The sequence below is a fragment of the Lynx canadensis genome, chromosome F1, assembly GCF_007474595.2.
Source record: "Lynx canadensis isolate LIC74 chromosome F1, mLynCan4.pri.v2, whole genome shotgun sequence".
Taxonomy (NCBI): Eukaryota; Metazoa; Chordata; class Mammalia; order Carnivora; family Felidae; genus Lynx; species Lynx canadensis.
The window spans coordinates 55,569,198-55,597,059 of record NC_044319.2 but is presented as its reverse complement, the minus strand read 5'-3'; the positions used below and the strand labels follow the sequence as shown (position 1 = coordinate 55,597,059).

General features: G+C 39.7%; 1 protein-coding gene across 1 annotated transcript in view; it reads right to left on the bottom strand.

Annotated features, from left to right (window-relative positions):
* Positions 1–21,753, bottom strand: part of RRP15 (ribosomal RNA processing 15 homolog) — a 42,227-nt gene extending 20,474 nt beyond the window's left edge. Inside the window, exons 1-4 of the mRNA XM_030302400.2 lie at positions 21,569–21,753; positions 9,546–9,820; positions 6,762–6,859; positions 4,178–4,379 (exon numbers count right to left, since the gene is read on the bottom strand). Coding sequence (XP_030158260.1) covers positions 4,178–4,379; positions 6,762–6,859; positions 9,546–9,820; positions 21,569–21,713 — 720 coding nt within the window. The 5' untranslated portion in view covers positions 21,714–21,753. The remainder of the gene's footprint in view (positions 1–4,177; positions 4,380–6,761; positions 6,860–9,545; positions 9,821–21,568) is intronic.
* Between the last annotated feature and the right edge of the window lie 6,109 nt (positions 21,754–27,862).

Sequence of the window (27,862 nt, the reverse complement as noted above, 5' to 3'; positions counted from 1 at the left end):
ACTAATTCTGCTTATCAGATTAAAAAACAAAATCAATATACTATATATATATTTTTTAAATCATACCCTCTCTTTTCTTTATTTTCTAAGAAACAACGTTAACCACACACATGCCGGAGCATGAATTTAGATATCTAAAGATCCTAAAAGGAATAGGGATATTCATAAAGCTTGCCTCCAAGAAGATGCAGACCCAGAAAAATGCAGGAAATGCACGTATCTGCTTTACATGGACATTTTCCCCTCCATAAGGCTAAAACTTTAGAAAAATGTTTATAAACAAGTAGTTTTTAAATAATCCACTTCAAAACATTAAAAAATCTCTATTATCAGAGCGCCTGGGTAGCTCAGTCAGTTGAGCATCCGACTTCAGCTCGGGTCATTATCTCACAGCTCCTGAGTTCGAGCCCCACATTGAGCCCCACATTGGGCTCTGTGCTGACAGCTCAGATTCGGTGCCTGCTTCAGATTCAGAGTCTCTCTCTCTCTGCCCCTCCCCCACTCACTCTCTCAAAAATAAAAATAAACAAAAATTTTTTAAATTTTCTATTATCAAATATTTAAAGATTTACTGTTAGTGAAATATTTTTACAATTAATTTTTTTGTTTACTTTTTAAAAAGTTTTTATTCTATTTTTTGACAGTGCATACGTGTGCAAGTGGAGGAGGGGCAGAAAAAGAGGGAGAGAGAACGCCAAGCAGGCTGTCAGCACAGAGCCCAACATGGGGCTTGAACTCATGGGGCTTGAACTCACGAACTGTGAGATCATGACCTGAGCGGAAACCAAGAGTTAGATACTTAACCGACTGAGCAACCCAGGCACCCCTTAAAATTAAAGACTACCAATAATTCCATCAAAGCAACAGGAAGTTACGAGATTAACCTCTTTGCTTTTAAAATAAAAAGGAAAACTTCCAATTAAATAGCAGACATGTATTTATCTCTAATTCTTATGGAAAGCCAACTAAAATCAAAAGTATAAAAGTTATAAACAAACAAGGAAACAACACAGAAGGGGAAATAATTATAGACACAATATGCCAACAAGTTTTGGGATATAAATGAAAACTGGATAGAGTAGTGGTAACCAATTAGAAAGAAGAAAAAGCTAACGTTTAAGTGAGAAATTGGATCCATGCTTAGGAACTGGACGCAAGGGGGCAAGTGGAGGTGAGACGGTGTGATAAAAATACAAGATTGGCTGACAGTCTGTGTTAAGAAGCAGTTGGACTTCTAAGTTCCCTCCCTGGCTGATGGAGGCTGGTGACAGACCCTAACATGGACAGGTAGTTTAGTCTCTGAAGATACTGAACCAGAAAAGTCTTGAACTCAGGAACACTGATTAACACAGGAGACTGTACTGAACAAGCCTACATACTGAATGCTGTCTGCCTCGTGGGCCACATCACCCTCCTCTCTGACTCTGTGGTTACTCTGCCTCCTCCTACTTTTGTCTGGCAAATCTCCCCTGTGCATCTCTTGTAAGGATACTTAACACTGGATTTAGAACCCACCCAGACAATTCAGAATGATCTCTTCACCTCAAGATCCTTAAGTTAATTATATCTGCAAAGCCCCCTTTTCTAAATAAAGCACATTCACAGGTTCTGGGAATCAGAACATGGACTTATCATTTAAGGAGCCACCATGCCACCCACTACATATAATCAGCCAACACATCAGCCCAAGTTCTAAGTGTTTCTGAAGAATAAAATAAAGCAAAACAAAACAAAAACAAACGCAATCCTAATGTATGTTCGTATAATGGATCCAATCTCTAGTTTATATTATTATAATTCTATCTGGCTTTCTTAACATGAAACTGCTGGCTTTTTTTTGTTTTTGAACATAAGACTTTAATGCCACAACTACGAATAACAGGACAGGGTTAAGGAATTGAAGATATAAAGAAGGTTTTCCAGACTGGCATTCTGATAGACAGCTGCCAGTGAATGCAGTTTATACATGGACTGACTCTAAATTTTAAAGATTTCATAACATTAGGAATACAGAATGAAAAGCCTGGGTTCTGACCCATTATGCCCAGGAAAGGGACAATGAGAACTTTCACAAAAGCTCTTCTGTTAAGACTGAGAAGGGAAGGGGCATCTATTAGGAAGATGTGCAAAAGCAATAGCAATGGTGCTAAGAAAAGGCAAAATAGGAGAAAAAAAGGAAAATCTTATTTTTTACTTAATTAATATCCTCCTTTATCCATTTATCTATTTCTAATTTCTGAATAGCATTTTGGCCCACCATTCCCACCTTTAAATTGTCTCCTTCTCTTCAACTGCTTTAAAATCCACCCATTCTGGGGCACCTGGATGGCTCAGTCAAGCGTCTGACTCTTGATATCAGCTCAGGTGATGACCTCACAGTTTGCGGGATCGAGCCCCACGATGGGCTCTGCGCTGATGATGTGGAGCCTGCTTGGGATTCTCTCTCTCTCTTAAAAAGTCCATCTATTTCAAGTAACTTCACAGGTTTGCTGACCTACGTCCTAAATGCATATTACAGTTAAATCAAAACTTCTCCCACAAAAAGGGCAGTCACTGAATTTACCTCTTACTATGCCTAGTGTAACTGATAACATGCAGTCTAGACATATTAATGTAGAATCTGTTAATCTTATTTACCTTAAGTCATCTGTCTGTCTGAATTGTAAGACTTTAAAAGATACAAGGATAGCACCAGGTACAAACAGGCACTTAGTAAATATTTTTGATATTAATAAATGACCCTATCAGAAATACTATATTACTTTTTTTACGTTATTCACATGCAAAACCAAGCCCAATAAAAATAATGACTCTGGTGGTTTTCCCACAAAAATGAAATCACAGTGAAAGCAACATTTTAAAAATAAATGTGCCAAAGTGTTGTTAGTATGGGGTAAGAAGTTTTAGAAACAAATTATTTTGAGAGCAAAGCCACTGGTTTGACAGTGATGTAGAATAAAAGGAAGTCAAGGGCAAAAATGCAAATGGTAAGAAAGAAGAAACAATGGCACTGGAAAGAACCCTTTATGTCTTTTCACAACTCATGGAAAAAAAAATCCCAGATCAAAACAAATGCTTCTATTAAAAATTATTTTGAAATGAACAGAAAAAAAGAAAAAAAACAAAGATCTTTCTTTTTCCATCTTCCCGCTAGCTCTTTCTTGCTCAATGCTGCTGGGTCTTTCTCTAATTTTTAGAGTAAAATGTCCCTTGTGAGAACAAAGAAGGTTAGATTTTTTTAACTAAAAAGCATACATCCCCAAATACAGTATTCATGTGTTTATACGTAATTCTGACAAACACTTTAAAAGAGCAGCACCAGTGAGCATCAGTATCATACAGATAATTAAAAAAAAATTGGGGCCCCTTAATATGCAAGAGATAAAGTTAAACAGCCTAGAAAACTTTTGTCAAAATTAGGTAAAATGGCAACTTAGTCAAATAACTTGAAAAAAACCTTGAAGCCCTAGGCTAGCATGAAATTCCTGAATGCCCTTCTTGCCAGAGGTCCAAATGGCAAACCGAAAGACAAGCAAACAACTTCTAACAGAGACTCCATTCCCCGATGCAACAGAAATGAAGCCATCAAGTACACCTGCACTTCGCTTTCATTGAAAAACAAAACAAACAGCCCTACGGAGAGTGCAGCACATTTCAGAACCTCTCACCTGGCACATTAAGAAGGAAACTATTGGGGCCCACAGGTGGAAAGAACTGGAGAAGCAAAGTTACGGTGCCAGACGTTACAAACGGTAGTTATACTCTTATCTTCCAACCCGTCAGACATCACCAAGCGGCCTCAGCACAAGGATGACTCTCCACAGTGTTCCCCAAAGCTCCGACCCTTCATATTTTGAAGTTACACACCATCACGGTTACCTCTGTGAGTGAACATCTCAAACCGAAGCCGTATCCCTCACTCAGGTTTCTATTCTCCAAAAGGCACAAAGGGCAGGGTTTCAGATACAGAGATCCCGCTCCATCTCGGACTCCCCTGGTTCCCGACCGCTAAGAGCAGGGGTACGTATGTCACTTTTAACTGGCAACTTCCATACTGAATAAATCATCATGAAGCTTAAGAATCCAAACCTTTACATCTGTAGTGTGCTTTTTCACCCCAAAACTTTAGTTTAAGAGCTAAAAGTCAGATGTACTGAATCCTACATAAAAGTCTTACCTGTTTGGCTTTCAAGTTCTTTCCACTCGAACTTTTCTCACTTGTACCTGCATCCATCCCTCTCAGAACGCTGATGAAATCTTTCTTGGAAACAGTCGATATCAATTTAGCACGTTTTCTAATTGAGCTTCCGGCTTCCTTAACCTTTTCGTCAACGTTCTTTTGATGCTTCTGAACAGCATTGAATAGCTGTACCACACCCCTACAGAACAGAAAATGACCAGAACAACATTAAATACAATTACACTAGAGTACAAACATGGAGGATGAAAACAATGTATTTTTACCACTTAGGAAAGAGGCAGGCATTTAATAGGCACTCAGATAAAAACAGCTGAATCTGAAAAATGAACATACATTTCAATGAAGGAATATAAATTTCTGAACAGAGAATAAATATACGTGAATTTATAGGTGATTTTTCTTTTCAGCTTTCATCTTTCTAAATCAACTTCTGTGCAATTAGAACTAAAAATTACTTTTAACAAAACATTTATTTCTCAAAATAGAATTCTACAATAACTGAAGGCATCATAATGTGCTGGAAAGAGAGCAGCCTTCACAGTTAGCTGTCTAACCATCTGACTGTAGCATCTAGAAGGTTTTCTAGATCTCAATTTCTTATATAAATGGGAAAAATTATACTCAAGTAGCTTAAAAATATTCAGTTATATTATCTGCAGTTCTTCTAATATAAAACTAATTTTAAAATCCAGTTTTAAGAAATACTTATTCAAAAAACTTTGTTCTGTAGTTAAGTTCATTCCAAGATGAATTCTGAAGGTTAGGACCTGCAGTGTCCATTACAGTAGCCACGAGCCACACAGAGCTAGTGAGCCATGAAATAGAACTGGCTAGTCCAAATTGCAATATAGTCCAGGTTTACGATACACACTCAATTCTGAAGACTTAGTATGAAAAAAGAGGATTTTAAAATCTCATTAATAATTGTTTTATACGGACTATATGACAAAATAAAAATGACTTGGATATAATGGGTTAAATAAAATACATTACTCAAGTTAATTTCACCCCTCTCTTTTTTAACTGTTTTCAATGTGGCTACCAAATAATTTTAAAATATATATGTGGCTCACATTATATTTCTAGTGGACAACACTGATTTAAACTATTAACATCCTTTCCAGCTCTAAAATTCTATCACTGGGAGAGGTACTCTGCCATGGACCCTGAGCATCTCTGTACATTCTGCTAAGTTTTTCAAGGATGCAAGGCCCTGACTGTTCCTTACACAGGTCACTTCTGAGAGTTAGTTTACGGTATGCAACCTTGAGGGAAGAGGTAACATCTCCCCAAGACAAAGAGCAGGCTTGTTACCATTCACCATAAAAGCAACAGATTCCCAAGAACAGTGTTCTCCTGTAACACAACCCATCGCACACTCAAGCATCCATACAGGGCACCTGTGTTGCCCCTGAGGGACAATGGTAACCAGTGGGAACGTGACGCTCTGGCTACTGCTTTGCCAACAGTCCTTTGTCTCTGACCCAAAGTCTCCTGTCTTCTCCCAGTATCCAGGAAACTAACAGGCTAGCTTATTAGCTTATAAGGAGGATAAAAATCCGTAGCCTTCCAAGCAGGGCTGGGACCAAAGTGAGGAAAGTGAGGTACCTAAGGTATAAAATTTAAGGAGGTACTTATTCTTGTGCACCAACCATACACTTTTCTAAATTCTTTTTATGTTTTTAATTTATTTAATTCTCAGAGAAATACTGCAGGGTGGACACAATATTCTACTGTTTTTACAAGTAAATAAACTGAGATGGAGAAAAATTAGGTAGCACGCACAAGGACACACAGATGATTAAGTCGGCACTGGGATCTGAACCCAGCAGTCTGGCTCTACTGTTCAAACTCTTATCTCACTGTAGAACAGTCAGATGGATTTAAAAAATGACCCAAATAATGTAGGTAACTAGAAAATTAAAAGTAATTCCGTTACATATAATTGCTATATTCTTCAAGTAGCAGCTCAAATGTTCTCTCCTCTGTGAAGTCTCCCCCACTGCCCTGACAATCTGCTGCTGTATGTTCCCAACACACAGGATATACCTCTGGTCTCAAAGAGACTAGAATTCCTACAGGTGAGTAGGCAAGGACCACCCAGCAGCCACCAGGTTCTATTTATCTTTGGACACAGAGGGCATCAAGTAAACATTTGGTGCCAATGATAAAAAATGCAGAGTGAAAGGCCTGCATAAAGCTGCTATAATGCAGAATTCCTTATGCCTCAAGTACAATGCAAGATAACAAAAACAGTCATCTAGTGCCATAAATTCAGACAATCGTCATAAGAGAAGTGCATGTCTAATTACACTGTTCTCGTGACTATAAAAACAAGATGATCTCAAATTGGTTCAAACCAAATATACACTGAGGACATGGTATTCTTGCCTCATGAGACCTGCAAAACCTTTGGCTGAATTCAGTATTAAGTAGGCAGGTTTTGATATAAATCACATGGCTCTGAGAAGGCAGAGCTTAAGAATCAGGTCTAGTCAGAAATGGATCACTATCAAAGCTTTAGTATACTTATTTTTTAAAAGGGCAAGAACAGTCTTACCTTGTTGCAATTCTCTGAAGATTTCTCTCTGTTTCTTTGTCTTTGACAACATCTGGCTTTACTCTGCACATCATTTCCCATTCCCGCTTCTTATCGAGCTGTGTTATAAATATTGTTATGTGAAAGAATATTAGGCATTTTTGAAAGTGCAGCATACTTTGATATGATACTCTGTGAAAGGACAAAGGTAATAAATCATTCTGGCTTAGTTTGTCACAAGGACTGAAAAAACCCACATTTGGGGGTTCAGCTCAGGGGGCCTGTGGTTAGCACTCAGCATGTCATGTGAGAAGCACAAAGTGAGTTTCCGTCAGGCTCTCTGACAGCAGGGGCCTGACTGAGCCAGGCAGGACAAGGTGGGTGTGAGAGAGCCACCTACCTGACCTGCCACCACCAGATCATCGGAGGTTAAACATCAGGCAGACCCCGAACTACCGTCTTTGGTAACCACAAGTTTAAACATTCTTTATTTTTCAGAAACTGTCTTTCTCAGTAGTCAGAATTGTTACGAATTTGTATCAGCTTTTAAAAGCAGAGCATCATATCCATTAGTACTCTGGTCCCAGGCACATGACGTGACACATCGGCACACTCCATTGGCATATACTGCCGTCTCGGGCCAACGTATCACCTAATATCAAATACATCAAATACACCAAATACGATGAGCTCATCCCCAAGAAGCTGGTGAGCATCAAAGGCATAATTAGAACCAGTAGGAAAAAATCTCCTTTCATCTGTTCCTTTTCTCCATCTGTGTAATGTCTCATTTTGTATTAATGAAAACGTCTAATCACAGTAAAATCAAATTCCTGCTCTCGCTATAAAAGATTAGCCAGATTCCTTTCTAAGGGAATAGATTCCTCCCCAGATCAGATAATTTACTTTAACTGTCATGAAATTCAGTAGATTATGCCAGAAATTTAAAAATCTTACTTGTAAGTTTAAAACAGCTGAGTCTTAATTATCTGTAGTACCCAAGGCATGCATAATCCCCAAATACTTTTCAAAAAATTTGAAGTATATTTTTATACTTATGATTAGAAATAAGTACTTGATATTCCAGAAACTGACAATATTTAACAGTAAAAAACAACGTGATTTGCATAGACTCTACTCAGAAATATATAAGAGCGTTTGTATCTATTGTGTCCTGTTTCTGGTATCAATAGGTGTGTTTTCTTTTTTTTTCCCCCCTTTGCAAATGTATATTTTTTAGCGTTTATTCACTTTTTTGAGAGACAGAGACAGAGTGTGAGCAGGGCCGGGGCAGAGAGAGAGGGAGACACAGAATCCGAAGAAGGCTCCAGGCTCTGAGCTGTCAGCACAGAGCCTGACGCAAGGCTAGAACCACGAACCGTGAGATCATAACCTGAGCCGAAGTTGGATGCTTAACCAACTGAGCCACCCAGGCGCCCCAATGTTTTCATACATTTTGCGAACAGTATCATCACTAGCTTACAAAGCACTGGCCTGGAGCAGAGTGAAGAGACCCATTTCTCTTGGCTTCAAAATGTTCTTACCTTCACTAGAACACTGGGGCTAGAAGTAATTAAGGATCTTATTTTTAAAGCTTTCTCCAGTTTTGTCAGAAAATAAAGATTCAAATTTTCAGTTGAAAAGCTATTAGTAAGATTTAGAGATAAAATTTATCTTAAAGTAAAATGAGAATACTGAATTAATAACTTTCTAAACGCAACACTTGAAAAAGCTCATCTTCATACAGCCTTCTGCACAGAGTAACTAGCATTAGAAACAAAGAAAACAATTCCCTTGAAACAAGGGAAGGGGGATGATGAACTTAAAAGGAAATATATGCCAATTCAAATCTATTTTTCTTTTTTTTACCTAGGAAGTACCTCTTGGAAATCAGTACTTTTACATTGTCAGTACGATTATAGAAAGTTATTTTTCTTTCATTAAAAAGTATTTTAGACATAGAAATACATCATCAAGTACAAGAGATTTAAAAATCTTATTGTTTATTTTTATAATATACAATGGCAAACTGAAGTCCAACTTCTGCCCTCTAATCAGCAGACAGTGTGAGTCTAACTTCTATCATCAGTGCTTTAACCAAAGTTATAATGAATTCAAGTTTATCTAGCACTGAAATAGTCCATTTGCAGAACTGCAACCAATCCCTGAGGATGACATCTTCATAGATTTATATTACAAAATAGGTTTTTAGCAAAAAGTAACTAACAGGATTATATTGGTTCAGAACCTAATGATGATGATACAAACAGCAAAACTAAATGAAATACTTAGCCCTAGGAGTCACTGCCACATGTATAACTTACTTGCTTTTAAAAGGATAAATTTCTTGGGAGTTTAATTTCTATTTCTTTGTTTAGATGCTTAAAAAGTGAATGTGCTCAGGGGCGCCTGGGTGGCGCAGTCAGTTAAGCGTCCGACTTCAGCCAGGTCACGATCTCGCGGTCCGTGAGTTCGAGACCCGTGTCAGGCTCTGGGCTGATGGCTCAGAGCCTGGAGCCTGTTTCCGATTCTGTGTCTCCCTCTCTCTCTGCCCCTCCCCCGTTCATGCTCTGTCTCTCTCTGTCCCAAAAATAAATAAACGTTGAAAAAAAAAAAAAAAGTGAATGTGCTCAATGGAGTAATTTAGATGAGGTTTCTGAACAAAACTGTGGTTATTCACCCCTGTGTCAGAGCCAGTTGACAGCCAGAATGGGAACTGGACCAACACCGCCAGGAAGGATTCAGTGCAGATAGTAACCAGACGAGGCAAACAGTCTGATCTACAAAACAGCCAGTAAGACACACCTGTTTTCTTTTCTCCAGTCTCTCTTGTTTTAACTTTTCTTTTTCCCTTTCCAGCTCTCTGTTTTTGACCAGGATAGTGGGTTTGCTTTTAGGAGTTTTTTTGTTAAGAATTTTGGCCATGGCATCCGCCCAGCCCACATTACTTCCAACACTAGCTTCGGGTGCATTTCCATTTTCATTGCTGTTGGGTTCAACTTCATCTTCATTATCAGCTTCCGCTGCTTCATCATCAGAAGAAAAGTGATCCTTTTCTGGCCCACAGCTTCTTACAGAACCTAAGAGTAGAAACAAGTTAACTCTAACACCTGAGGAAGAGGCTGCCAAGGCCATGCCGACCCCCAGGGCCTTTCTAAAGCTGACAGTCCTCCATCCGCCTCTGTTCCTGCAAGAGGGGGCTTTTCAAGTCCCGCAGCTCAGTGCCAGCAGAGGGCAAAAGGACCCTCCACCCTGCAGTCATCAGGCCCCAAAGACCTGGCCCAGTCATGCTGGGCCTCAGCACCCAGAACCCAGGTAGGAGAAACAAATCCAACAGCCCACACCACCTCTCAGCCATCAAGGTAGCAGCAGGTACTGACTGGGGGCAGTGTAGGGTGTGTTCAAGTCCATGGGCCTTAATTGTGTCATTAAACTACTCAAAGAGACTAATGAAGATTATATTTTTAAAACGATTAACAAACAACTTTAATCATCAAGAAAATGGTATAATGTCTCCATGGTACAGGAAGTCAGAATAACCTCTCTGGAGATTTGACCCAGAGATTTAAAATTCTCTATTTGTGTGTGTGAAAATCTATAAAACAAACATAAAAACACAGTCTTCTTTTATAGAATTTGCACATAACATTATAAAGTTAGGTGTTTTAACATTTCTGAAAAATAATCTAATAAAGTAACATCCACCCAAGATACTGATGATTAAATGGCAACTGAATGACAACATCAAGTTCTGAGCCGCGGCTATGAAAGTGGACTGCTGGAATTTTATCGTGCACAATCTCCACGAAAAGTACAGATGGGTTATTTGCCACCTGTCCATCTGGGTTTTTTTTTTTTTTTAATGTTTATTTATTTTTGAGAGATAGAAAAAGGGAATGCAAGTGGGAGAGGGAAAGAGAGAAGTGGGGACAGAGGATCCTAAGCAGGCTCCATGCTAACAGCACAGAGCCCCATGTGGGGCTCGAACTCACAAACCATGAGATCACGACTTGAGGGGAAGTCAGACGCTTAAACTGACTGAGCCACCCAGGCACTCCTGCCAGCTTGTTCATCTTTTAAGACTCAAATAGCTGGGGTCAGAAGGTCGGCAGAAAGAAGAGTCTAATCAGTGGCCTTGCCTAAAAATCAACTTGCTGAGAAGCTCTTGAACCTTAAGTTTTGCATGCTTTCTCAACTTCCGGAGCTCAATGCACTTGACCAACAGGACCACCAGCATGGTATGCCTACATCGACAGGAGCCACAGCCTTCTGGACAGCTTCTGTTTTGTTCTTCAGAAGCCTATGGAGCTTATTAGGAAATCCTTCAAAGGAGACAATCATCCAACAGCTTAATAACTTGGAATATTTCTTCATAAGCAGAAGAGGAGCTAAAAAAGCACCACGTTCTGGGGAGTCTGTGCTGGGTCTATCTCCCCACACCAGAGTGAAGCATCATAACCAGGACATCTGCTCCTACCTCTGAGAAGTCTCATTGTTTTTCGTTCTTACTTCAAAATAACCTGCCTGCCCCTCAACTCAACACCCCCCTTCCTTAAGTAATTTCAATTAAATGTGCATATTGTTTTAAATATCCTTTCTTTTTTCCCCTTAATTCAGCTTATTGTCATGACAAAAATAAAAGGAGCTGAATGTATAGTCAGCTGATCACTTCTGGGTGATCCTCTCTATCTCCCTTGTAGGTCATGAATTAAGAGAGATGTGCCAGAAAGATCTGACTTTGCTAGTCATTGTAATACCTGCAATTCTGCTATTAATACCTTTATTTAAGTATTGGGAATTTATGAAATGAAAAAGATGTAAAACCAAATTATTTAATACATTTCAGATGAAAATTTCTAACATTAGGAAACGGAAAATAAAAACATATGAAACATTTTACACATATAGAAAAAAATGAACCTCAAGCACATAAGCAAAAATAAAGTATCTTCAAAGTGTGATAAGTGTGTCAATGTTATCAAAAAGTAAATGAGATAATGGGAGAAACTGCTAATAATTCTACTGCCCTACTATGCTATGCTGCACATTTCTTTTCCTTTCTTTTTTTTTTTTTTTTTTTTTGAGAGAGAGCGAGCACGAGTGGGACAGACACAGAAAGGGGGGGAGGGGAGGAGAGACAGAGAGAGAGAGACAGAGAGAGTCTTAAGCAGGCACAGAGCCCAGTGAGGAGCCCCACACAACCTTGAGATCATGGCCTGAGCTGAAATAAGGAGTCAGGACATTCTGCACATTTCTTTATAAAGAGAAAAAAATTTTAAGTAGAAACTCATTTGCCACATATTTAATCTGAAGCTTTCTCTGTATCCTGCATTCTGGGCAAATGTACAAAATCTAACAAAGTGTGACTGTAAGCTTTGACAAGCAAATACAGGTGATTTAAGAACTTTATTATTTATAAAACATTTTAAAAAGTACCTAGATTTTGCCAAACAAAAGCTTTTAGCACCATCATTCAATTCAATGAGTCTGACTGTCTACTATATACCAGATTTCAGAGTCACACAGTTTTTCCCTGAGAAGCATCTCCTAGGACCAGTGTTCCCTGGAAAGTACACTGAGAAACAAAGTTTAGAGAATGTAATTGGACGAAAAAAAATATACATGTTTTATTCCTGAGTTAGTAGCACTGCACCAATATTAAAAGCAAAATAAACAATTCTGTGACAAGTGCTTCTCCTAGTAAGAAATGAATCTAAATGTAAAGAGGCATAACAGCTTAAAAGTTTGTGTTGATGAAGAAGAGCTGGGTGATTAAAAACAGAAGTCTACCAGCTCCTGGTAAAATGTCAAAACTACAATACTGACATCTAGTGTTTTGTCCTGATGAATTCACACACAAACTGCAACAAATTTCACGTTTTCAGTTGCACTGTAAAGGCAGCCAAAAGACTTTACGACTGTAATAAGCTACTCCAATTCTCTATTTCTAAACTTTAGTTATTTTTCTTGATGTTTCTTACTCAGACTATTGCAATTTGCATATTCTAGGCACACAATAAATCCATGAAAAGTTTTATAACACCATTTTATACAACCCATATAAACCAATTAAAAAATCCCAAAATATCCACATGATTCATAAATTTTGATCTTTAAAAAGAAGTTCTAACTCAGAGGTGTCAGGCATTCACTGCAAAAATGGAAATGATCAGGTTTTATATAAATAAAAAAATGCCAATGTAATGAGGTCCTCCAGCATACTAAAAAACAGGATTTACTTCAAGGATACCGAAGATAAAGCAAATCAGAAAGTAGAACTGGTTCTTAAAATTTCACTGTACACTATGAAAATGAGATTTTTTTTGAATTTTCTACTAACTGATCTTTAACAACAGAAGTGAATATATCCACAGCACCATATAAGTAAAACCTCCTTTGAAGTCTTGTGTGTTACCTTAAACATTAACTCTAAGTTTACATCCTATTTTTAAAATCTGGAAATTAAGGAAGGGCTACAAAGAATGCTTACTGGAAGTAATAACTAAAGGTTCCAATGTAACTTTCTGCATTCATGGAAATATTCTATCGGAGCTGCCCACTAACCACCAGGTATTAGAATCTACTGAAGTGCTTCCAATGAGGCCAGGACATCTGAGGAACTGAATTTTTAATCCCTTTACATTTAAAAAGCCACGTGTGGCTAGCGGTTACTACCTACCATACTGGCAGGCCAGGGTTAGAGCTCTGCGGTACTGTGGTAGCCATGGGCATTTCCATCTCCTGCTGCCTTCTCCCCACACTTCCAGCTCCCTTTCAAATTTACCATCTGTCTCTGATCCCAGATTTAGGGAGCTACTTTCCTTAGCCTTTGGAAATGGGATAAAGTTTTAAGAAGACTCAGTCCTTCAATATTTATTGGGCATTCATGAATGATGGGGAAGGAAAGGGAAAGTGAAAAATCTAGATGTAGGTTTCTCTCCTTGAAGAAGTCACATGTTTTAGTAGGGTCGATAAATCCATTAACCAACTGCAAAATTTGGTTTTACAATTTGTAAAATTCTTAAGTGCTCTTTTGGAAAAGAAAAGGTAATGAGGAAAGGGTGACTGGGGATATCTTTAACAAAGGATATTAAAGTTACTTCTTAGGTTAAGCAAGGGTTTCAATGACAAGAGAAGGGAGGAGGCCAAGGAAGTAAGATTCCACAACCCAGGGGCATTGAAAGAGGCAGGGAGCATGATCACTAAAATCTAGAACCAAAAACGTCCTAGATCTGAATCAATGCCCTGTATAAAAATTAAAATTATTATGATCATCATTATTATGGGCATTCCAGGCAGCATAAACCAGCACGTCCAAAAGCATGGGAATGTTAAAGGTGAAATGTTTATGAAATGACAACAGGTTCAGACCAGCTGAAACCGGATCTGGGAACTGGAAAGTAAGGACTGAGTATAAAAAGCTGGCTGGTTTATAAAAAAGCTGGTCTGATTTACGATCCAAGAAATAAAATATGCACATTAACCCCCAAATTAAAACCAAGCAGTTTAAAATTACAGCACTATACGTGTGTTCCAGTAAGAGGCCAAATTTCTTGTGTTTTTTTCCTTTTGGTACTTACCTTAGGACTTTATTTTTAAACAGTTTCTCTACTGGATTAAGAAGGTTGTTCTTTTAAAATACAAATACCATCTGGGAGCATTAAGGCTATTGGTTAACATTTAACTCACTTCACACCTTTAGAATTTACTCTAAATCAAACAGAATCCCTCATAAAAACTTGGTAGACATCAGCTAGTGGTAGTTAAAAGTATGAAAACAGAAGTCTGGCTGCCTGAATTCAACCTCAACTCCAGATATAAATCTATGTGACTTTTCTGACGGTTATTAAGTTCTCTGCCTTAGTGTCCTCACTTGTAAAAATGGCAATAAAATAGTATCTACTTCAGTATCTGATACCGTTTATGACGATTAAGAGTTAATATATATAAAGTACTTAAGAGAGTGCCTAGCCCATAGTAAACATTTAAGTGTTGATTACATATCACACACATCAGACACACATGATAAGAATTTTAATGTGGTTGTGGAGAAGGAGAAATGAACAAGCAAGGAACACCTCTGGTAGCCGGAATCTACAAGACATGTGAAGAGTTGAATGGGAATCTTTGGACGACCAGTTAGTTATACAGCTCAAGGATGACAAGCTCAGGTTATAAAATCAGACAGACTTGGCATTAAGTCCTGATTCCATTACTTCCCAACAGTATTGTCTCCTCTTTGTCTCAGTTTCTTTGTAGCAAAACAGGCATGAAAACAGGATTTACCTCATTGATTTGTTATGTTGATTAAATGAGATAACACATGAAAAGCACTTCCTACAGATCTGGTAGTCAACATGAAATAAATAACAGAGAGTAACCAGGCAAACAAGGACACTGAAAACCTGGAAGACAGACCAGAGATGAGAGATAGGAAAAGCTTTAAGGATGCCAAAAGGGGCACCTGGGTGGCTCAGCCAGTTGAGTGACCGACTCCGGCTCAGGTCATGATCTTGCAGCTGGTGGGTTCAAGCCCTGCGCAGGGCTCTATGCTGACAGCTCAGAGCCTGGGGCCTGCTTCAAATTCTGTGTCTCCCTCTCTCTCTACCCCTCCCCGCTCGTGCTTTGTCTGTCTCTGTCTCTCTCTCTCTCTCTCAAAAATAAACAAACATTTTTAAAAATTTAAAAAAGAAAAGGATGCCAAAAAACAGAGGGTAAAACAAATTTTGCTTCCATTACAATTCTATCTACTGTCTCAGTTACAGCCTATGAGGCACGTGCCAGGGAATTATCAAGTGAAGACTAATTTTGACTTTATTTTAGAAGTGATCAACGTCACTGTCCCATGACTTTTTTTTTTTTTTTAAGTAAGCTCTACACTCAAAGTGGGGCTTGAACTAACGACCCCACGGTCAAGAGCTGGATGCCCTACCAACTGAGCCAGCCGGGTGCACCATGTGCCACAACTTTTCAAAGTACTCTAAAATACTGACAATTCTAACTAGCTAACATGTATTTAGAGCAAGACACTATTTTTATTGTTTTTTTTTTTTAAATTTTTTTTTTTTTTCAACGTTTATTTATTTTTGGGACAGAGAGAGACAGAGCATGAACGGGGGAGGGGCAGAGAGAGAGGGAGACACAGAATCGGAAACAGGCTCCAGGCTCTGAACCATCAGCCCAGAGCCTGACGCGGGGCTCGAACTCCCGGACCGCGAGATCGTGACCTGGCTGAAGTCGGACGCTTAACCGACTGCGCCACCCAGGCGCCCCTATTTTTATTGTTTTTAAAGTGTATTTATTTTGAGAGAGAGAGAGAGAGAGAGGGAGAGAGAGCACGCACCAGGAAGGGACAGAGAGAGAGAGAGACAGACAGAGAATCCAAGCAGACTCTGATGTCAGCACAGAGCCTGATGTGGGGCTTGATCTCACAAACTGAGATCATGACCTGGGCCAAAACCAAAAGTTCGATGCTTAAGCAACCAACTGAGCCACCCAGGCATCCGGATGGAGCAAGATACTATTTAAATAAACACTTTTTATGATTACCATTTCATCTTCAAAACACTCTATGAGTTGCTCTTATTCTTCTATTTACACAGGGGATGATTCCAAAGCTTAGAAAAGTTAAAAATCTGTCCAAAGTTACAAAGTTAATGGGACAGAGAAATACAACTGTTTGATTCCTGAGGCCCTAGAAAGCTCTGAATCAAAGATTCAACTCAGACTAATCTGTACTGAGCTAAAACAGAAAATATTCATTAAATAATTTAAGAAAGCTTGAATTAAAAAGAAATTTCTAGGGGCACCTGGGTGGCCAAACTGGTTAAGCATCTGATTCTTGATCTCAGCTCAGATCGTGACCTTGCAGTCTTGAGATTAAGCCCCTTGCTGGGCTCTGCCGGCTTGGGATTCTCTCTCTCTCTCCCTTTCTCTTTGATCCTCCCCACCTCACATGCTCATGCTCACGCTCTCCCTCTCTCTCAAAATAAATAACTAAACACTAAAAAAAACTTTTTCTAAGCCTCAGTAACCAGAAGAGTCCCTTCCTCATCCCCATTCTGAGTCTGCCTAAGAATGCACATTGCCCTAGTTATCAAGAGTTTTGAAACTACTGCTCCCCATTCTAGTTGTAAATCATTTGTTCTGCTCAAGCCACATGATCTTTCCTGCCAATTACTACTGAATTTAGAATATTCGAAATTGATGTTTTAAAAAATTTTAAAGCACTTATCTTTGAAAAAAACGAAGTCATCCCAGCTTTCCATAAAAATAACCAAAATTAAAATTAAAGTTCTACTATAAGACAAATTAAAAGATGTGCTATCTAGGCAAGCCAAAGCATAGGGCCTGGAGGTAGTTTGTTTCCTGAGTCTGTCCTATAAATTGTTAAACTACTCAAGTAGGACTACGATATATTTCATTTCTTAGACGTGTTCCTTTGCTATTTTTAAGTAACTTACATGATGAAGGAAGCTATAAGCTACAGTTTGATGAAAAGCACATTTATCTGCTAGGTTATTATATCTAAAATACAGCTTTATAGTTTATCAAAAATGAGGCGATAGCTCTTAGGACCTTCTAAACTGGATTGTTATCAAGTCTTGTGTTAGACGTATATGGCCATTTTTCACATATGTGACCAGAACAATTTAGAAAACATGAAATTACCATTCTTCTCTGCCAGGTTACAGTCACATGAGCCCATGCTATGAGGGAGGGGTTGATTGCATCATTGCGCTGGATAATGACCGAGGCTTTTTTCACCTGGGTTAATTTACTGACTACAGAACCTTTTTTTTCAAACAGACTACAAGCTTAAGAATAAAGTTAGCATTGTGTCTAAACCTCCAACACTGCATCAATTCAATAAATCTGAGTAGTTCCAGGATAACACAGAGGTGGAGGTTATCAACCTCCCCTGCATGATACTTGATATCATCAACCATTGTTTTTACGTCTTCACCTGACTTGTTTTACTAACTAGGGAGGCTATGTGTGCCTGTGTGTGTTTTAAGAATACAAACTTAAGAACCAACTATACACTGTATCAGAACCTGCAAGAAGGTATCAGTTCAATAAATTTGAGCAGTTTAAGGTTAACTCAGATACAGGTGTCATCATCCCCTTTATAATGCTTGATATTTTACCTCCCACATAGCTCTGATTTGTAATCACTTGTGATACTATGATCAAATTCCAAACCTTACTGAAAAGTATTACAATTTACTAAAATTCAGTCTGAATCATTTTGCTATCAGGTAAGTTTACATTATATACACTTTGTTAATTTTACCCTCAACAAAACCTACTACAAGAGAAAAGTGTAAAAAATCACAGTAAGTGAAACTTCCAATTTATTCAGTGACTAACTAAATGGATATTAAGTACTATATCATGTATCAGGTTCTATGCCAAATTCTGATACTGCTGTTACCAAAGCTGACAAACTCTCTTATCAGAACCAGGAAACTTCTGCAAAGTCTCACAACAATACGTAAGAGTTTTACACTGGTAAATGCATCTATGTATATATACACTTTTATGTTTCTTACATAATGTGTCAAAACAAATTAAAGCCAGAGGGAAAAGTTCAAACAATGCATGGGTTATACCTGTGTGTTTTCTACGAAATTTAAGTAGCATCTTGCTAAATGAATTTGCTTTCAAATATTCATGATAAGGCACATCTTTATCAATTTTTAGGATCCAATTAAAGTTCAAAGAGAAGCCTCTGATTCAGTTTCCTGATAAAATGAGTCGGTACACTTCACTTTAATAAGCCTATAATTTGCACACTGATTCATTGATGTGTCTGAAGCCAAATTCAATCTTCTGCCTTTAAAGTTTCTCAGCGTCCATTAGCTGAAATTTTTTGAAACCTTACTAGTTCTGCTAAGGCCACACGTACATAAATAACTGAACTACCAAAGATGGGTCACCTTTCCAGAAACAACTGATTTCATGAGAGGAAAACAGCGAATCCTTATATTAAATAACAAATTCTGAATTAGACAAAGGGAGGACGTGCCATCTTATAACCAACGGACCTACATTACTCAATGTATTATTAAATAAAAGCCTTTTTATAATTTACCTCTGTTGCAGAGGTACAGTCTAAATCCTGAAGGAAATCCTGATGGAGACGATGAAGTCAAAACTTACAGGGTACAGACCAGAAAGTGAAGAGAAAAGAAGTAGGGGTCAAGAGTGTAGACACTAAAGCCAAACTTCAATAATGGCTGTCATTTATCAACCCGATGATCAGCTTATGTATTGGGATAAGCAGATTATAACTTCTCTGGGGTCTCAGTTTCCCAGAAAACTGAATGTTTTCCTTCTGAAAAACATTTCAAGTGGGTCCCTTCTCTCTCTTCAGAGTCCTGTCCTAGTGCAAGCCCTGACACAGGTTTGCAACTGCCAATCAATGGTTCTGGCACTCCATGTCAGTCGCCATACAGCCGGCAGTGGTATTTATAAACATGTGTCATCCTCTGCCTTAAAAGTTCTCAATTGCTCCCTACTCCCTACAAATGGAGAGTCCAATCTCCTTCATACGACACACAAGGCTCTTTACAATCTGGCTTCACCCTCTGTTCCCAGTTTCACTTGTTTAACTTCTTTGAATAGCTACAGCCATAGCAGACAATTCATTGTGTCCTAACTAGCCCACACATCTTAAGAGATGGCGTGCCATCGTACTTGCTTTTTCCTGTAGGCCTGAGGAAACTGTCATCTCCACCCCCAGACTTGGGAAATTATTCATCCTTCTAAGGCCTAGATGAAATGCCACCTTATCCATTTATTCAACAAGAAAATCTACCTAATACTAAAATATGCAAGGAAGGCCCTATGAAAATAAATAGGACATAGTTCCAGCATTTGGGGAACCTATATCTATAAGGAGAAAGACATGTTAAAATAATAACAGAGTATACTCTGAGTAATATGTGTAAGACAGAAAGCAATGCCTAAGCTGGGTTCTACGGGATATGAGTTTCTGTTTCCATCCTTATACCATTTTAATTGGACCGTGATTGTAACAACTACTTTTTAATAATACTCAAAACATACTGCAGTCCTGTGTTTAATATCTATCTTCCCTAAGACTATAATTCTAGAGCAGAAGTTTACTCATCTTTTGTATCCTTAACATGAAGTCATCCAACTACATTAGATAGTTAGGTTTCCACATTACCCCAGACCTTTCTTAATCCACAATGTAATGGATCTACAGTAGTGAGAGAACCTCAGGACCTAATCAGCATTGACAATACTGCACTGAGAAGTCAGAACAGCTCTAACTTGGAATTATTCAGTACTTGAACAGACAAATCTGATTGACACCCAAATTTGTAAGCAGTACTGACATTCTGCTTCAAATGCAGGGTTTCTTTCTCTGACAACCCCACATGAACTAGTCTGTTGAGTACAAGAAATATCAGAACCACAACTTCTAATTCCTGCTCAACAAATGGACTGTTTTCCTCAACTCCTTTGAAAGGGGATGAGGAGTGTAATTACCTAGAGACTGCAGTAGTAAATGGCAGTTTCTTCTTCTTGGTCTTGGGAAGTCCAGGTTTATCCATTCATTTACTTAAATTTCTGTGAAAAATCCAGTATGCAGCAGGCACTGTTTTACGTACTAGGAAACAGCAATCTCTACTCTTAGGGAACGTACATTCCAGCTGGGAGAGATGCAGAGCAATTACACAATATGTCAGATGATTGGGGAAAGACAGAAAAAGAAAGCCTGAGAAGTCAAAAAATGAAGGCAAGGAGGCAAGATGAAGGAAGAGCAGTGGCAGTACGTTGCGGAGGGTGATCAGGGACAAGTCTTGCAGATAAAACACTGAATCAGAGATGGAAGGAAGTGAGGGAGAAACACGCAAGCATTTGAAAAATACTCCAGGCAGTGAAGCCCCAGGGAACGCTGAAACCCTGGTGTGGGAGCCTGTCTGATGTGTTAAATCACAAGGATATCAATGAGGCTAGATTACAGTTAGTACTTAGTGGGGGGCAGAGTAGGAAATTAGGAGAGAAGATGGCCTGAAGGTCACCATACAATCTAAGGATTCTGGATGTTATTCTGAGATGGGGAGCCACTGGACCATCTTGAGCAGATAACTCCCATGACCTGTACATTGTAAAAGAGTAACTCTGGCTATTGCAAAGCTCTAGCTAGTACAAAGGAGCAATAACTGGACCGCAGAAGGTCAGGGGCTGTCTGTAATTTCTTGTAACCTAAGAAGTTAATGCCAAGGACGAAGGTAGAGAGGTGCAGCACGGTCACATCAGGGCTGAAGGCCTCAGAGTATCTTTCCTTCCTTTCGATAGCAAGCGTTTCTGAGAGTTCAACTGATACTTTTATTCTACTTCAACCATGTACTCGTTTCCTTCATCGCTATCAGGTCTCTAACTCCCAGAGTCACGCAACTACCACACAAGAAAAGTCAAGTATACCACCTACCTCCCTCTAACCTCTTTTGGCCTTTTGCTCCTTCCCTACGAAACCTATCCCACTCGTAATTTCAAATGGCCCCCCTTCCTTGTGCCTTCCGTCTCTGTAACCTTTTTGCTTCTGTCAGCACTAGTTTCATCCGTTTTCATTAATAACAGTGACAATGGAAATGTGTAGTAAAAGAATATGGAGTTTCAAAGCGTCTGCCCCCTGAACACCGCTTCCTCGTCTTCTCACTGGGCCCAAATCGCCCCTTCGAGGCCACGCCGAGATAAAACTAGCGGCAAAGCCACTCGCATCCCCTCCTTGCCACAAGTTCAACTGGGCCTTCTTTTTCAGCAGCCAAAGCTCAACCCTAGTACGTTACCTCCACTGTCGGCAGCGTCTTTGCCCTCTTCTTCCAGCTCCGAAGCCACTGCCTGGGCTACCATTTTCATCTTCTTTTTCTTCTTCAGTGAATTTTTCAGCCTTTTCCCCGCACCCACACGTGAGTCCCGAGCGGCCGCGGCCATCTTTCCTCACCGGAAGCGACCCGTGAGAATTGCGACCGGTGGTAACAAAAAGAACTTCCGCATTTAGTTCCGGGAACACAAGGTTCCGGGGCGGGGCTGTCTAGCCGGGAGTTCCGGGACGGGGCCTCAGACTGTGAATTGGTAAGTGTCCAGGTGAGGTCCGCTCCTGGGAGAAAAACCATCGGTGACTGTACGTTCTCAGCCGACTCCTCGGCCAGCTCGCCCTTGCCCTGGACCGCTGCCGCAACCAGGAGCGGTTCACTTTGATTTCCTCCCTACACCGCTTCCCGAAAGTTGGTTTAGGAGGTTCCTCCAGTGCCCCTCCCGGGCCTACTAACCGCGCCCACAGCTGGGAAGCGAGAAAAGCGTGCTCGGCGGTGCCGATTAGAATATCTGTATCCTCCCCTCTCCCCATGCACCACCGCCAGAGACTCACAGCGTAACACACCGGGTCTGTCTCAAAAACTTAATCACATAATCTCCCTCTGATTAACCCTTGCCGTGGCTTCCAATCGCGAAACGAATAGAATAGAATGTCGCATTCTTCCCCTGGGTTCGAGGTGGCACGGGGCCCAGGCCGCCCTCTCCTGCGGGCCTAGCTCTGGCTCCGACCGCGCAGAGCGGACGTGGCGTGCGGATCCTTTGCTTCCACGCGGTGCTCCTGCCTCCCTCCCCGGCCAGCTTCTCCCCAAGGCCAGCCTCTGCCTGTGCAGCGCCTCCAGGCAGCTACTGCAATCTGCCCCTGCCGTTCCCCGCCCCTCCCACCCAAATTGTTGGCTCCTTCAAAGTAGGGACCATAGCTCATTCTCCATTCCATCCCTCAGGCTAGCAAAGCTGGCCCAGAGTAGGTGCTCAAAAAACATCTTTGGAGGGGGTGAATTAATGAATGACCATACAACTATTGACAAAGTTGATAAGTCAGACTAAGACAGTAAAACTTGGCATCACGTTCTGTAGGCCAGATACATTCCAAATAAAGTCTTCTCTTCTTGGTTTTTCATACCTAAAATCTGTAAAGGAGTACAGATTTCTCATTTCCGCACATCCCAGCTGGTGTTTATGGGGGGACGGGGGATTATATTTACATAACCCCAAACTCAATATGTTTTAAAATAAAACGCTGTTTTGTTTTTAACAGCACAGGAAGTGTTACATTCCAAATACAATTGGTGAAAAGGATAAAATTCCAGCATAAATCTTTTGAAAAGTGCAATTGCTGTCAACTCCAAAAGTACATCCCCTTAGGATATAGCTGGGACAGAGAAGTTGCCCAATCCTGGTCAGTGTCCATCTGCCATTCAGTGTCAGTCACCTGTGACCTGCTGACTTTCATACTTAACCCTTGTTTTTGCCTACTGTTCTACATTGAGTTCAAAACAAAGTTGGGAAAGCCTTGAAGAAAATTGCAGGCAAGGAAGCAAACCTGAGAGAGAAAGATGCTTACAGTACAAAGGAGGCGGTGTGGCATCCAGGTACCATTTGCCAATATTACTGGAGGTCAGCATTTTACATCTTAATGTGATGGTTTATTTATACGTAGGGATTTACTATGTTTAGCTGCAACTTAGGTTGCTTGGGGACTTGAATTGGTTGATGGGTATTCATTCAATTTTTTTCTTTTTTAAAAGTGACACAAAATAGGCTCCAGATTTTCCTGCAGAAATGTGATTTTCAGAAAGGGATTACTACTACTAAGTGGGAGATTCCTGTATTAACGTATTTAATCTTCACAATAAGCCAGTGAGCTAGGTACTATTGTTCCTGTTTTAAAGATGAGGAAACTGAGGCACAGAGAAGATTAAATAATTGCTCAAGGTCATGCAGCCAGGAACTGACAGCATCGCATTCAAACCTAAGTAGTCTGCTCCAGGGTCTGTTCAACCACGGAGCTATACTGCCTATTCATACTGTTGCACTTGTGCATTTAACAAGTAGGTACTGAGAGCAGACAATGGAAATTTCTGGCAAGCACTGGAATTCATAAATTTAAAAAATGACAAATTTCTGCCCTTATAATGAACTAAGATAATCGAAAGGTTTGCAAATAAAATATCCATTGTATGGTGGAAATGACTAAAGTCACCTATATCCTTGTATAAACGTACCCATGACAGTTGTCAGCTTGTTACCTCTCAGTGCCACATTCACCCTTTTTGGCTGCTCTCTGAAAAAACAGGCAGATCCTTTAAATATTTTTCTGTTGCCTACCAGCAGGACGTTGTCAGTAGAGGGCACTATAATGACATTGTAAGAAGAAGGAGCCCTCTTCCCAGGACGAGTATGATCCTCCGTTCAGACTCCTGCCTTAGCTTTTCTATCCCCAAACTCCTGTGGTACAGAAACCAGCATCTGGTTTCTGCAATGCACAGTGGTCAGCAGTACCTAGTGGCCAGCAGCTTTCCCCGGCCAACCCCCTTATGCCTCACATAGCAGAATACTTCCAGCAGGACACCTGCCCATGAACAATTTTCTCTGGCACCTTAAAGGGCAGCAATTTCCAGAAAGTTCTGGAGGGTAAATTTCCAGCAAGTGTTGCTGGCTCAGCCCCAGTGAGCCACTGCTATGCCCTTTCCAACAAGATCTGAACCTCAGTTATGTGTGTGAGTTTGGTGAGGGACTTCTTCCTTCGGTGCTTTATTTCAGCTCTGGGGGTATTCTCTGTTCCTTTTATCTGCTGTTACTATACCCCTTAGAATTCTCTTCATTTCTGACTAGCCAATCCCTTGTTACTCCAGTGCTCTGTTATAGTTAACCATTCTTTATATTAAACATTCCTATTTAAATTGGTAAGTAATTTTCATCTCCTGATTGGCCCTGACTGATACAAAGCTAGAATAAGTGGTGTGATGGAAATATTATCAGCACCCACATACTGTCCCTGTCTGCCTACAGCACTATTAGAAAGTTCCATAGAGGGTTAGTCATTTTTGGAAGAATCAGAGGAATTAAAAGAAAGATTCCTTGTTAAAACACCAATATTTATAGGAGGAAAACAAATAAAATAATTTCTTCCAGGTGACTTGCCCCAGCTTGGCTGATGTCAGTACACTGAAGTGCTCTAAACTGAGGAACACGGAACAGATCAGAGGAAAGGTAATTGTACAGTGTATCTGGAGCAGAGGGCGCTGCTATCTGTCAAGGTCTGAATGCAAAAATGGTTGGACAGGGGCTGTGGATAGAGATTCTGGGTAAGTGATAGTTCAGGGGCTCTCTACACAGAGAAAAATCTATGAAGGGAGACCATAAAGAGAGAGAAGATATCTTAGTGACTATTAACACTGCTACTTGGGAAAGCACAAGAAAGAGGGATGGGGATAGAGAGTTAGGAGAAGGAAAAGCACCGCTGGGACAAATTCCCCCAAAGAAGAGATTGTCAGTGATGTTAAATCCTACTGTGATCTCAAAGGAAAAGAAATCACAAAATTTAATTGATGTGTCACTTTAATGAGAGATATAAAGGAAAATTTTTAAAAACTGAGATTATATATTGTGTTCCTAAAGGAGAGATCAAGTGTTGTGAAGTTATTTATTTATGCCAACCCAAATCCCATTTGAATGAATTTTGGGAGAGAAGAGGCAGAGAGTAATGTCTTGATAAAATAATTCTAAGATTCAAAATAAGTAAATGAGAATAATATTTTTTAAAAAGACGAGACTTGAGGTGAAGCTTCTCTGTTTAGATATTAGAATATTATAAGTGTATGGTAATTCAATTTTTGTTTGATGTTTACTTATTTTCGAGAAGAGAGAGAGCATGAGTGGGGTAGGAGAGAGAAAGACGGAGACACAGAATCTGAAACAGGATCCAGGTTCTGAGCTGTCAGGACAGAGCCCAACACGGGACCTGAACTCACAGACTGTGCGATCATGACCTGAGCCAAAGTTGGACGCTTAACCGACTGAGCCACCCAGGTGCCTCAAGGGTATGGTAATTAAAATGTACAAATCAAAAGAAAAAACAAGGGTAAATGAAACAAATTCTAGAATATATAAAAACAAAATATTACACAGGAAGTATCATGAATAAAAAAGGGGCATTATGCAACACTTATTTCAGTAAAATTAATTTACAGAGAAAAATAAGATTAGAGGCTCACATCTTACACTAAAATTAATTCCAGAATTAAATATGAAACAAAATGTAAAAAAAAAAGAAAAAATAACCGATTTATTGGGATTGTACAAACAACTCTCCAAACTTAAAATCAATGAGAGTGAGTTCTAAAAACAAGAATAATAGATGTAATATATAAACACCAAAAACTGTAGGGGCTACTGGCTGGCTCAGTCAGTTAAGCACCTGACTCTTGGTTTCGGGTCAGGTCTTAATCTCTTGATTTCATGGGTTCGAACCCCGCATCAGGCTCCGTGCTAACAGTGCAAAGCCTGCTTGGGATTCTCTTTCTCTCCCTTGCTCTCTGCCCCTCCCCCACTCACGCTGTCTCTGTCTCTCTCAAAATAAATAAATAACCTTAAAAAAACTATATATCTAAAAAAATAACCAAAATAGCAAATTGGATGTGAACGAGACAGAAAGTTAATTTTAAGATGATTACTTAGAAGAATTCATATGATTTCTGCATCTGGTCAAGATGGAGTAGCTAGAATCAAATTTATACTCCCGTTTGAAACAACCAAACAATAGACAAAAATACATGGGGCGGTGGTTTGCAAGAACTAGATATCAGATCATGAAAGGTAATGATCACTGAGAAGTGAGAATTCTTCCCAAACCTAGGTGAGCCCCATAATTTACCCCAGCATACTTCTTCAGGAAAGTTCCCAGACCATGGCATGGGGAGGGGAAATTTAAACTCACCCCGGAAAACTTTCCAAGCTGAAAAGATGTAGCTGAGAGTCAGGGAAGTCAAGGCAACTGGAATTGGCAGGGCAGAGTACCAAAGAGAAGAGAGAGAGAACTCAGGAGATTTGCAAAGAGGCTCCCGCAAGAATTTAGGTGACTACCCATCAATGCTTGCATGTGAGAAAATACCCAAGACCAGGGAAAGACCCACCCAAAAGAATTAGAGGTGATAGTTACCTATGCACATAGAGGACTAGGAATGATGCTTATTCTCACCAGCCAGACTAGAAAAACCTCACTGTTCACAGAGCATTTGCTATAGCACATGTCAGAAACTGTAACAGGATATGAGATTTTATTTTATTTGCAAGCCAACAAGCAGCCATGAAGGCTGGTGGAAGACACAAGACTCCTAAGCATGAGAGGAGGAGTGTATTGATTATTTAGAGAAATCACAGTAGCAAGAGTATCTGCTGTTTTTCTAACAATTCTCTGAGTCCCAGTTCCCCCAGGGTGACTCAAAGAAGGCTAGATGAGCCTTGCACATGTGGTGAGTTGCCTTATAGGAGAGAAACTTGAGCTATTTCCAGTAACATCGAAAAGTGTGAAACAGGGATAAAAGGTGTGAAAGACCTACCTGTGCACTGAAAACTACTGAGCATTGCCGAACAAATTTAAGGAAGACCCTCCAAATTGAAGACGTACACCATGTTCACAGGTCAGTTGAGTCACTACAATCCTGATCAAAATTCTGGCAGACTCATTTGTAGAAATTGACAAGTCGATCTTAAAGTTCATATGAAAATTTGAAGGAGCTAGAAGAGCAAAATAAAAAACCTTGAAAAAGAAGAGCAAAGTTGAAGGACTGGCACTATCTGCTTTCAAGACTTAATATTATAACCCTACAATAATCAAAGCGGTGTAGTATTGCCATCAAGGTAGACCAATAGATCAACTGAACAGAATGGAGAGTCAGGAAATAGACACACACATATATGGAAAACTGATTCTTGACAAAGGTAGAAACAAAATCAATTCAGCAGAGAAAGGATAGTATTTTCAACCAATGTTTTTGGATAATTGGATATCCATATGCAAAAAAAAACACACACACACAAAAACAGCTGTACGTCAATTCATACCTCACACCATACATAAAAAATTGATTCAAAATGAAATAGACCTAAACATAGAACATATAACTGTGAAGTTTCTATAAGAAAGCATAGGAGCAAGCCATTGTGGAAAAACATACTGTGTGATTCCAACTTCATGACATTCTGGAAAAGGGGAAACTATGAAGACAATAAAAAGATCAGTGGTTGCCAGGTACTGGGGGATGGGC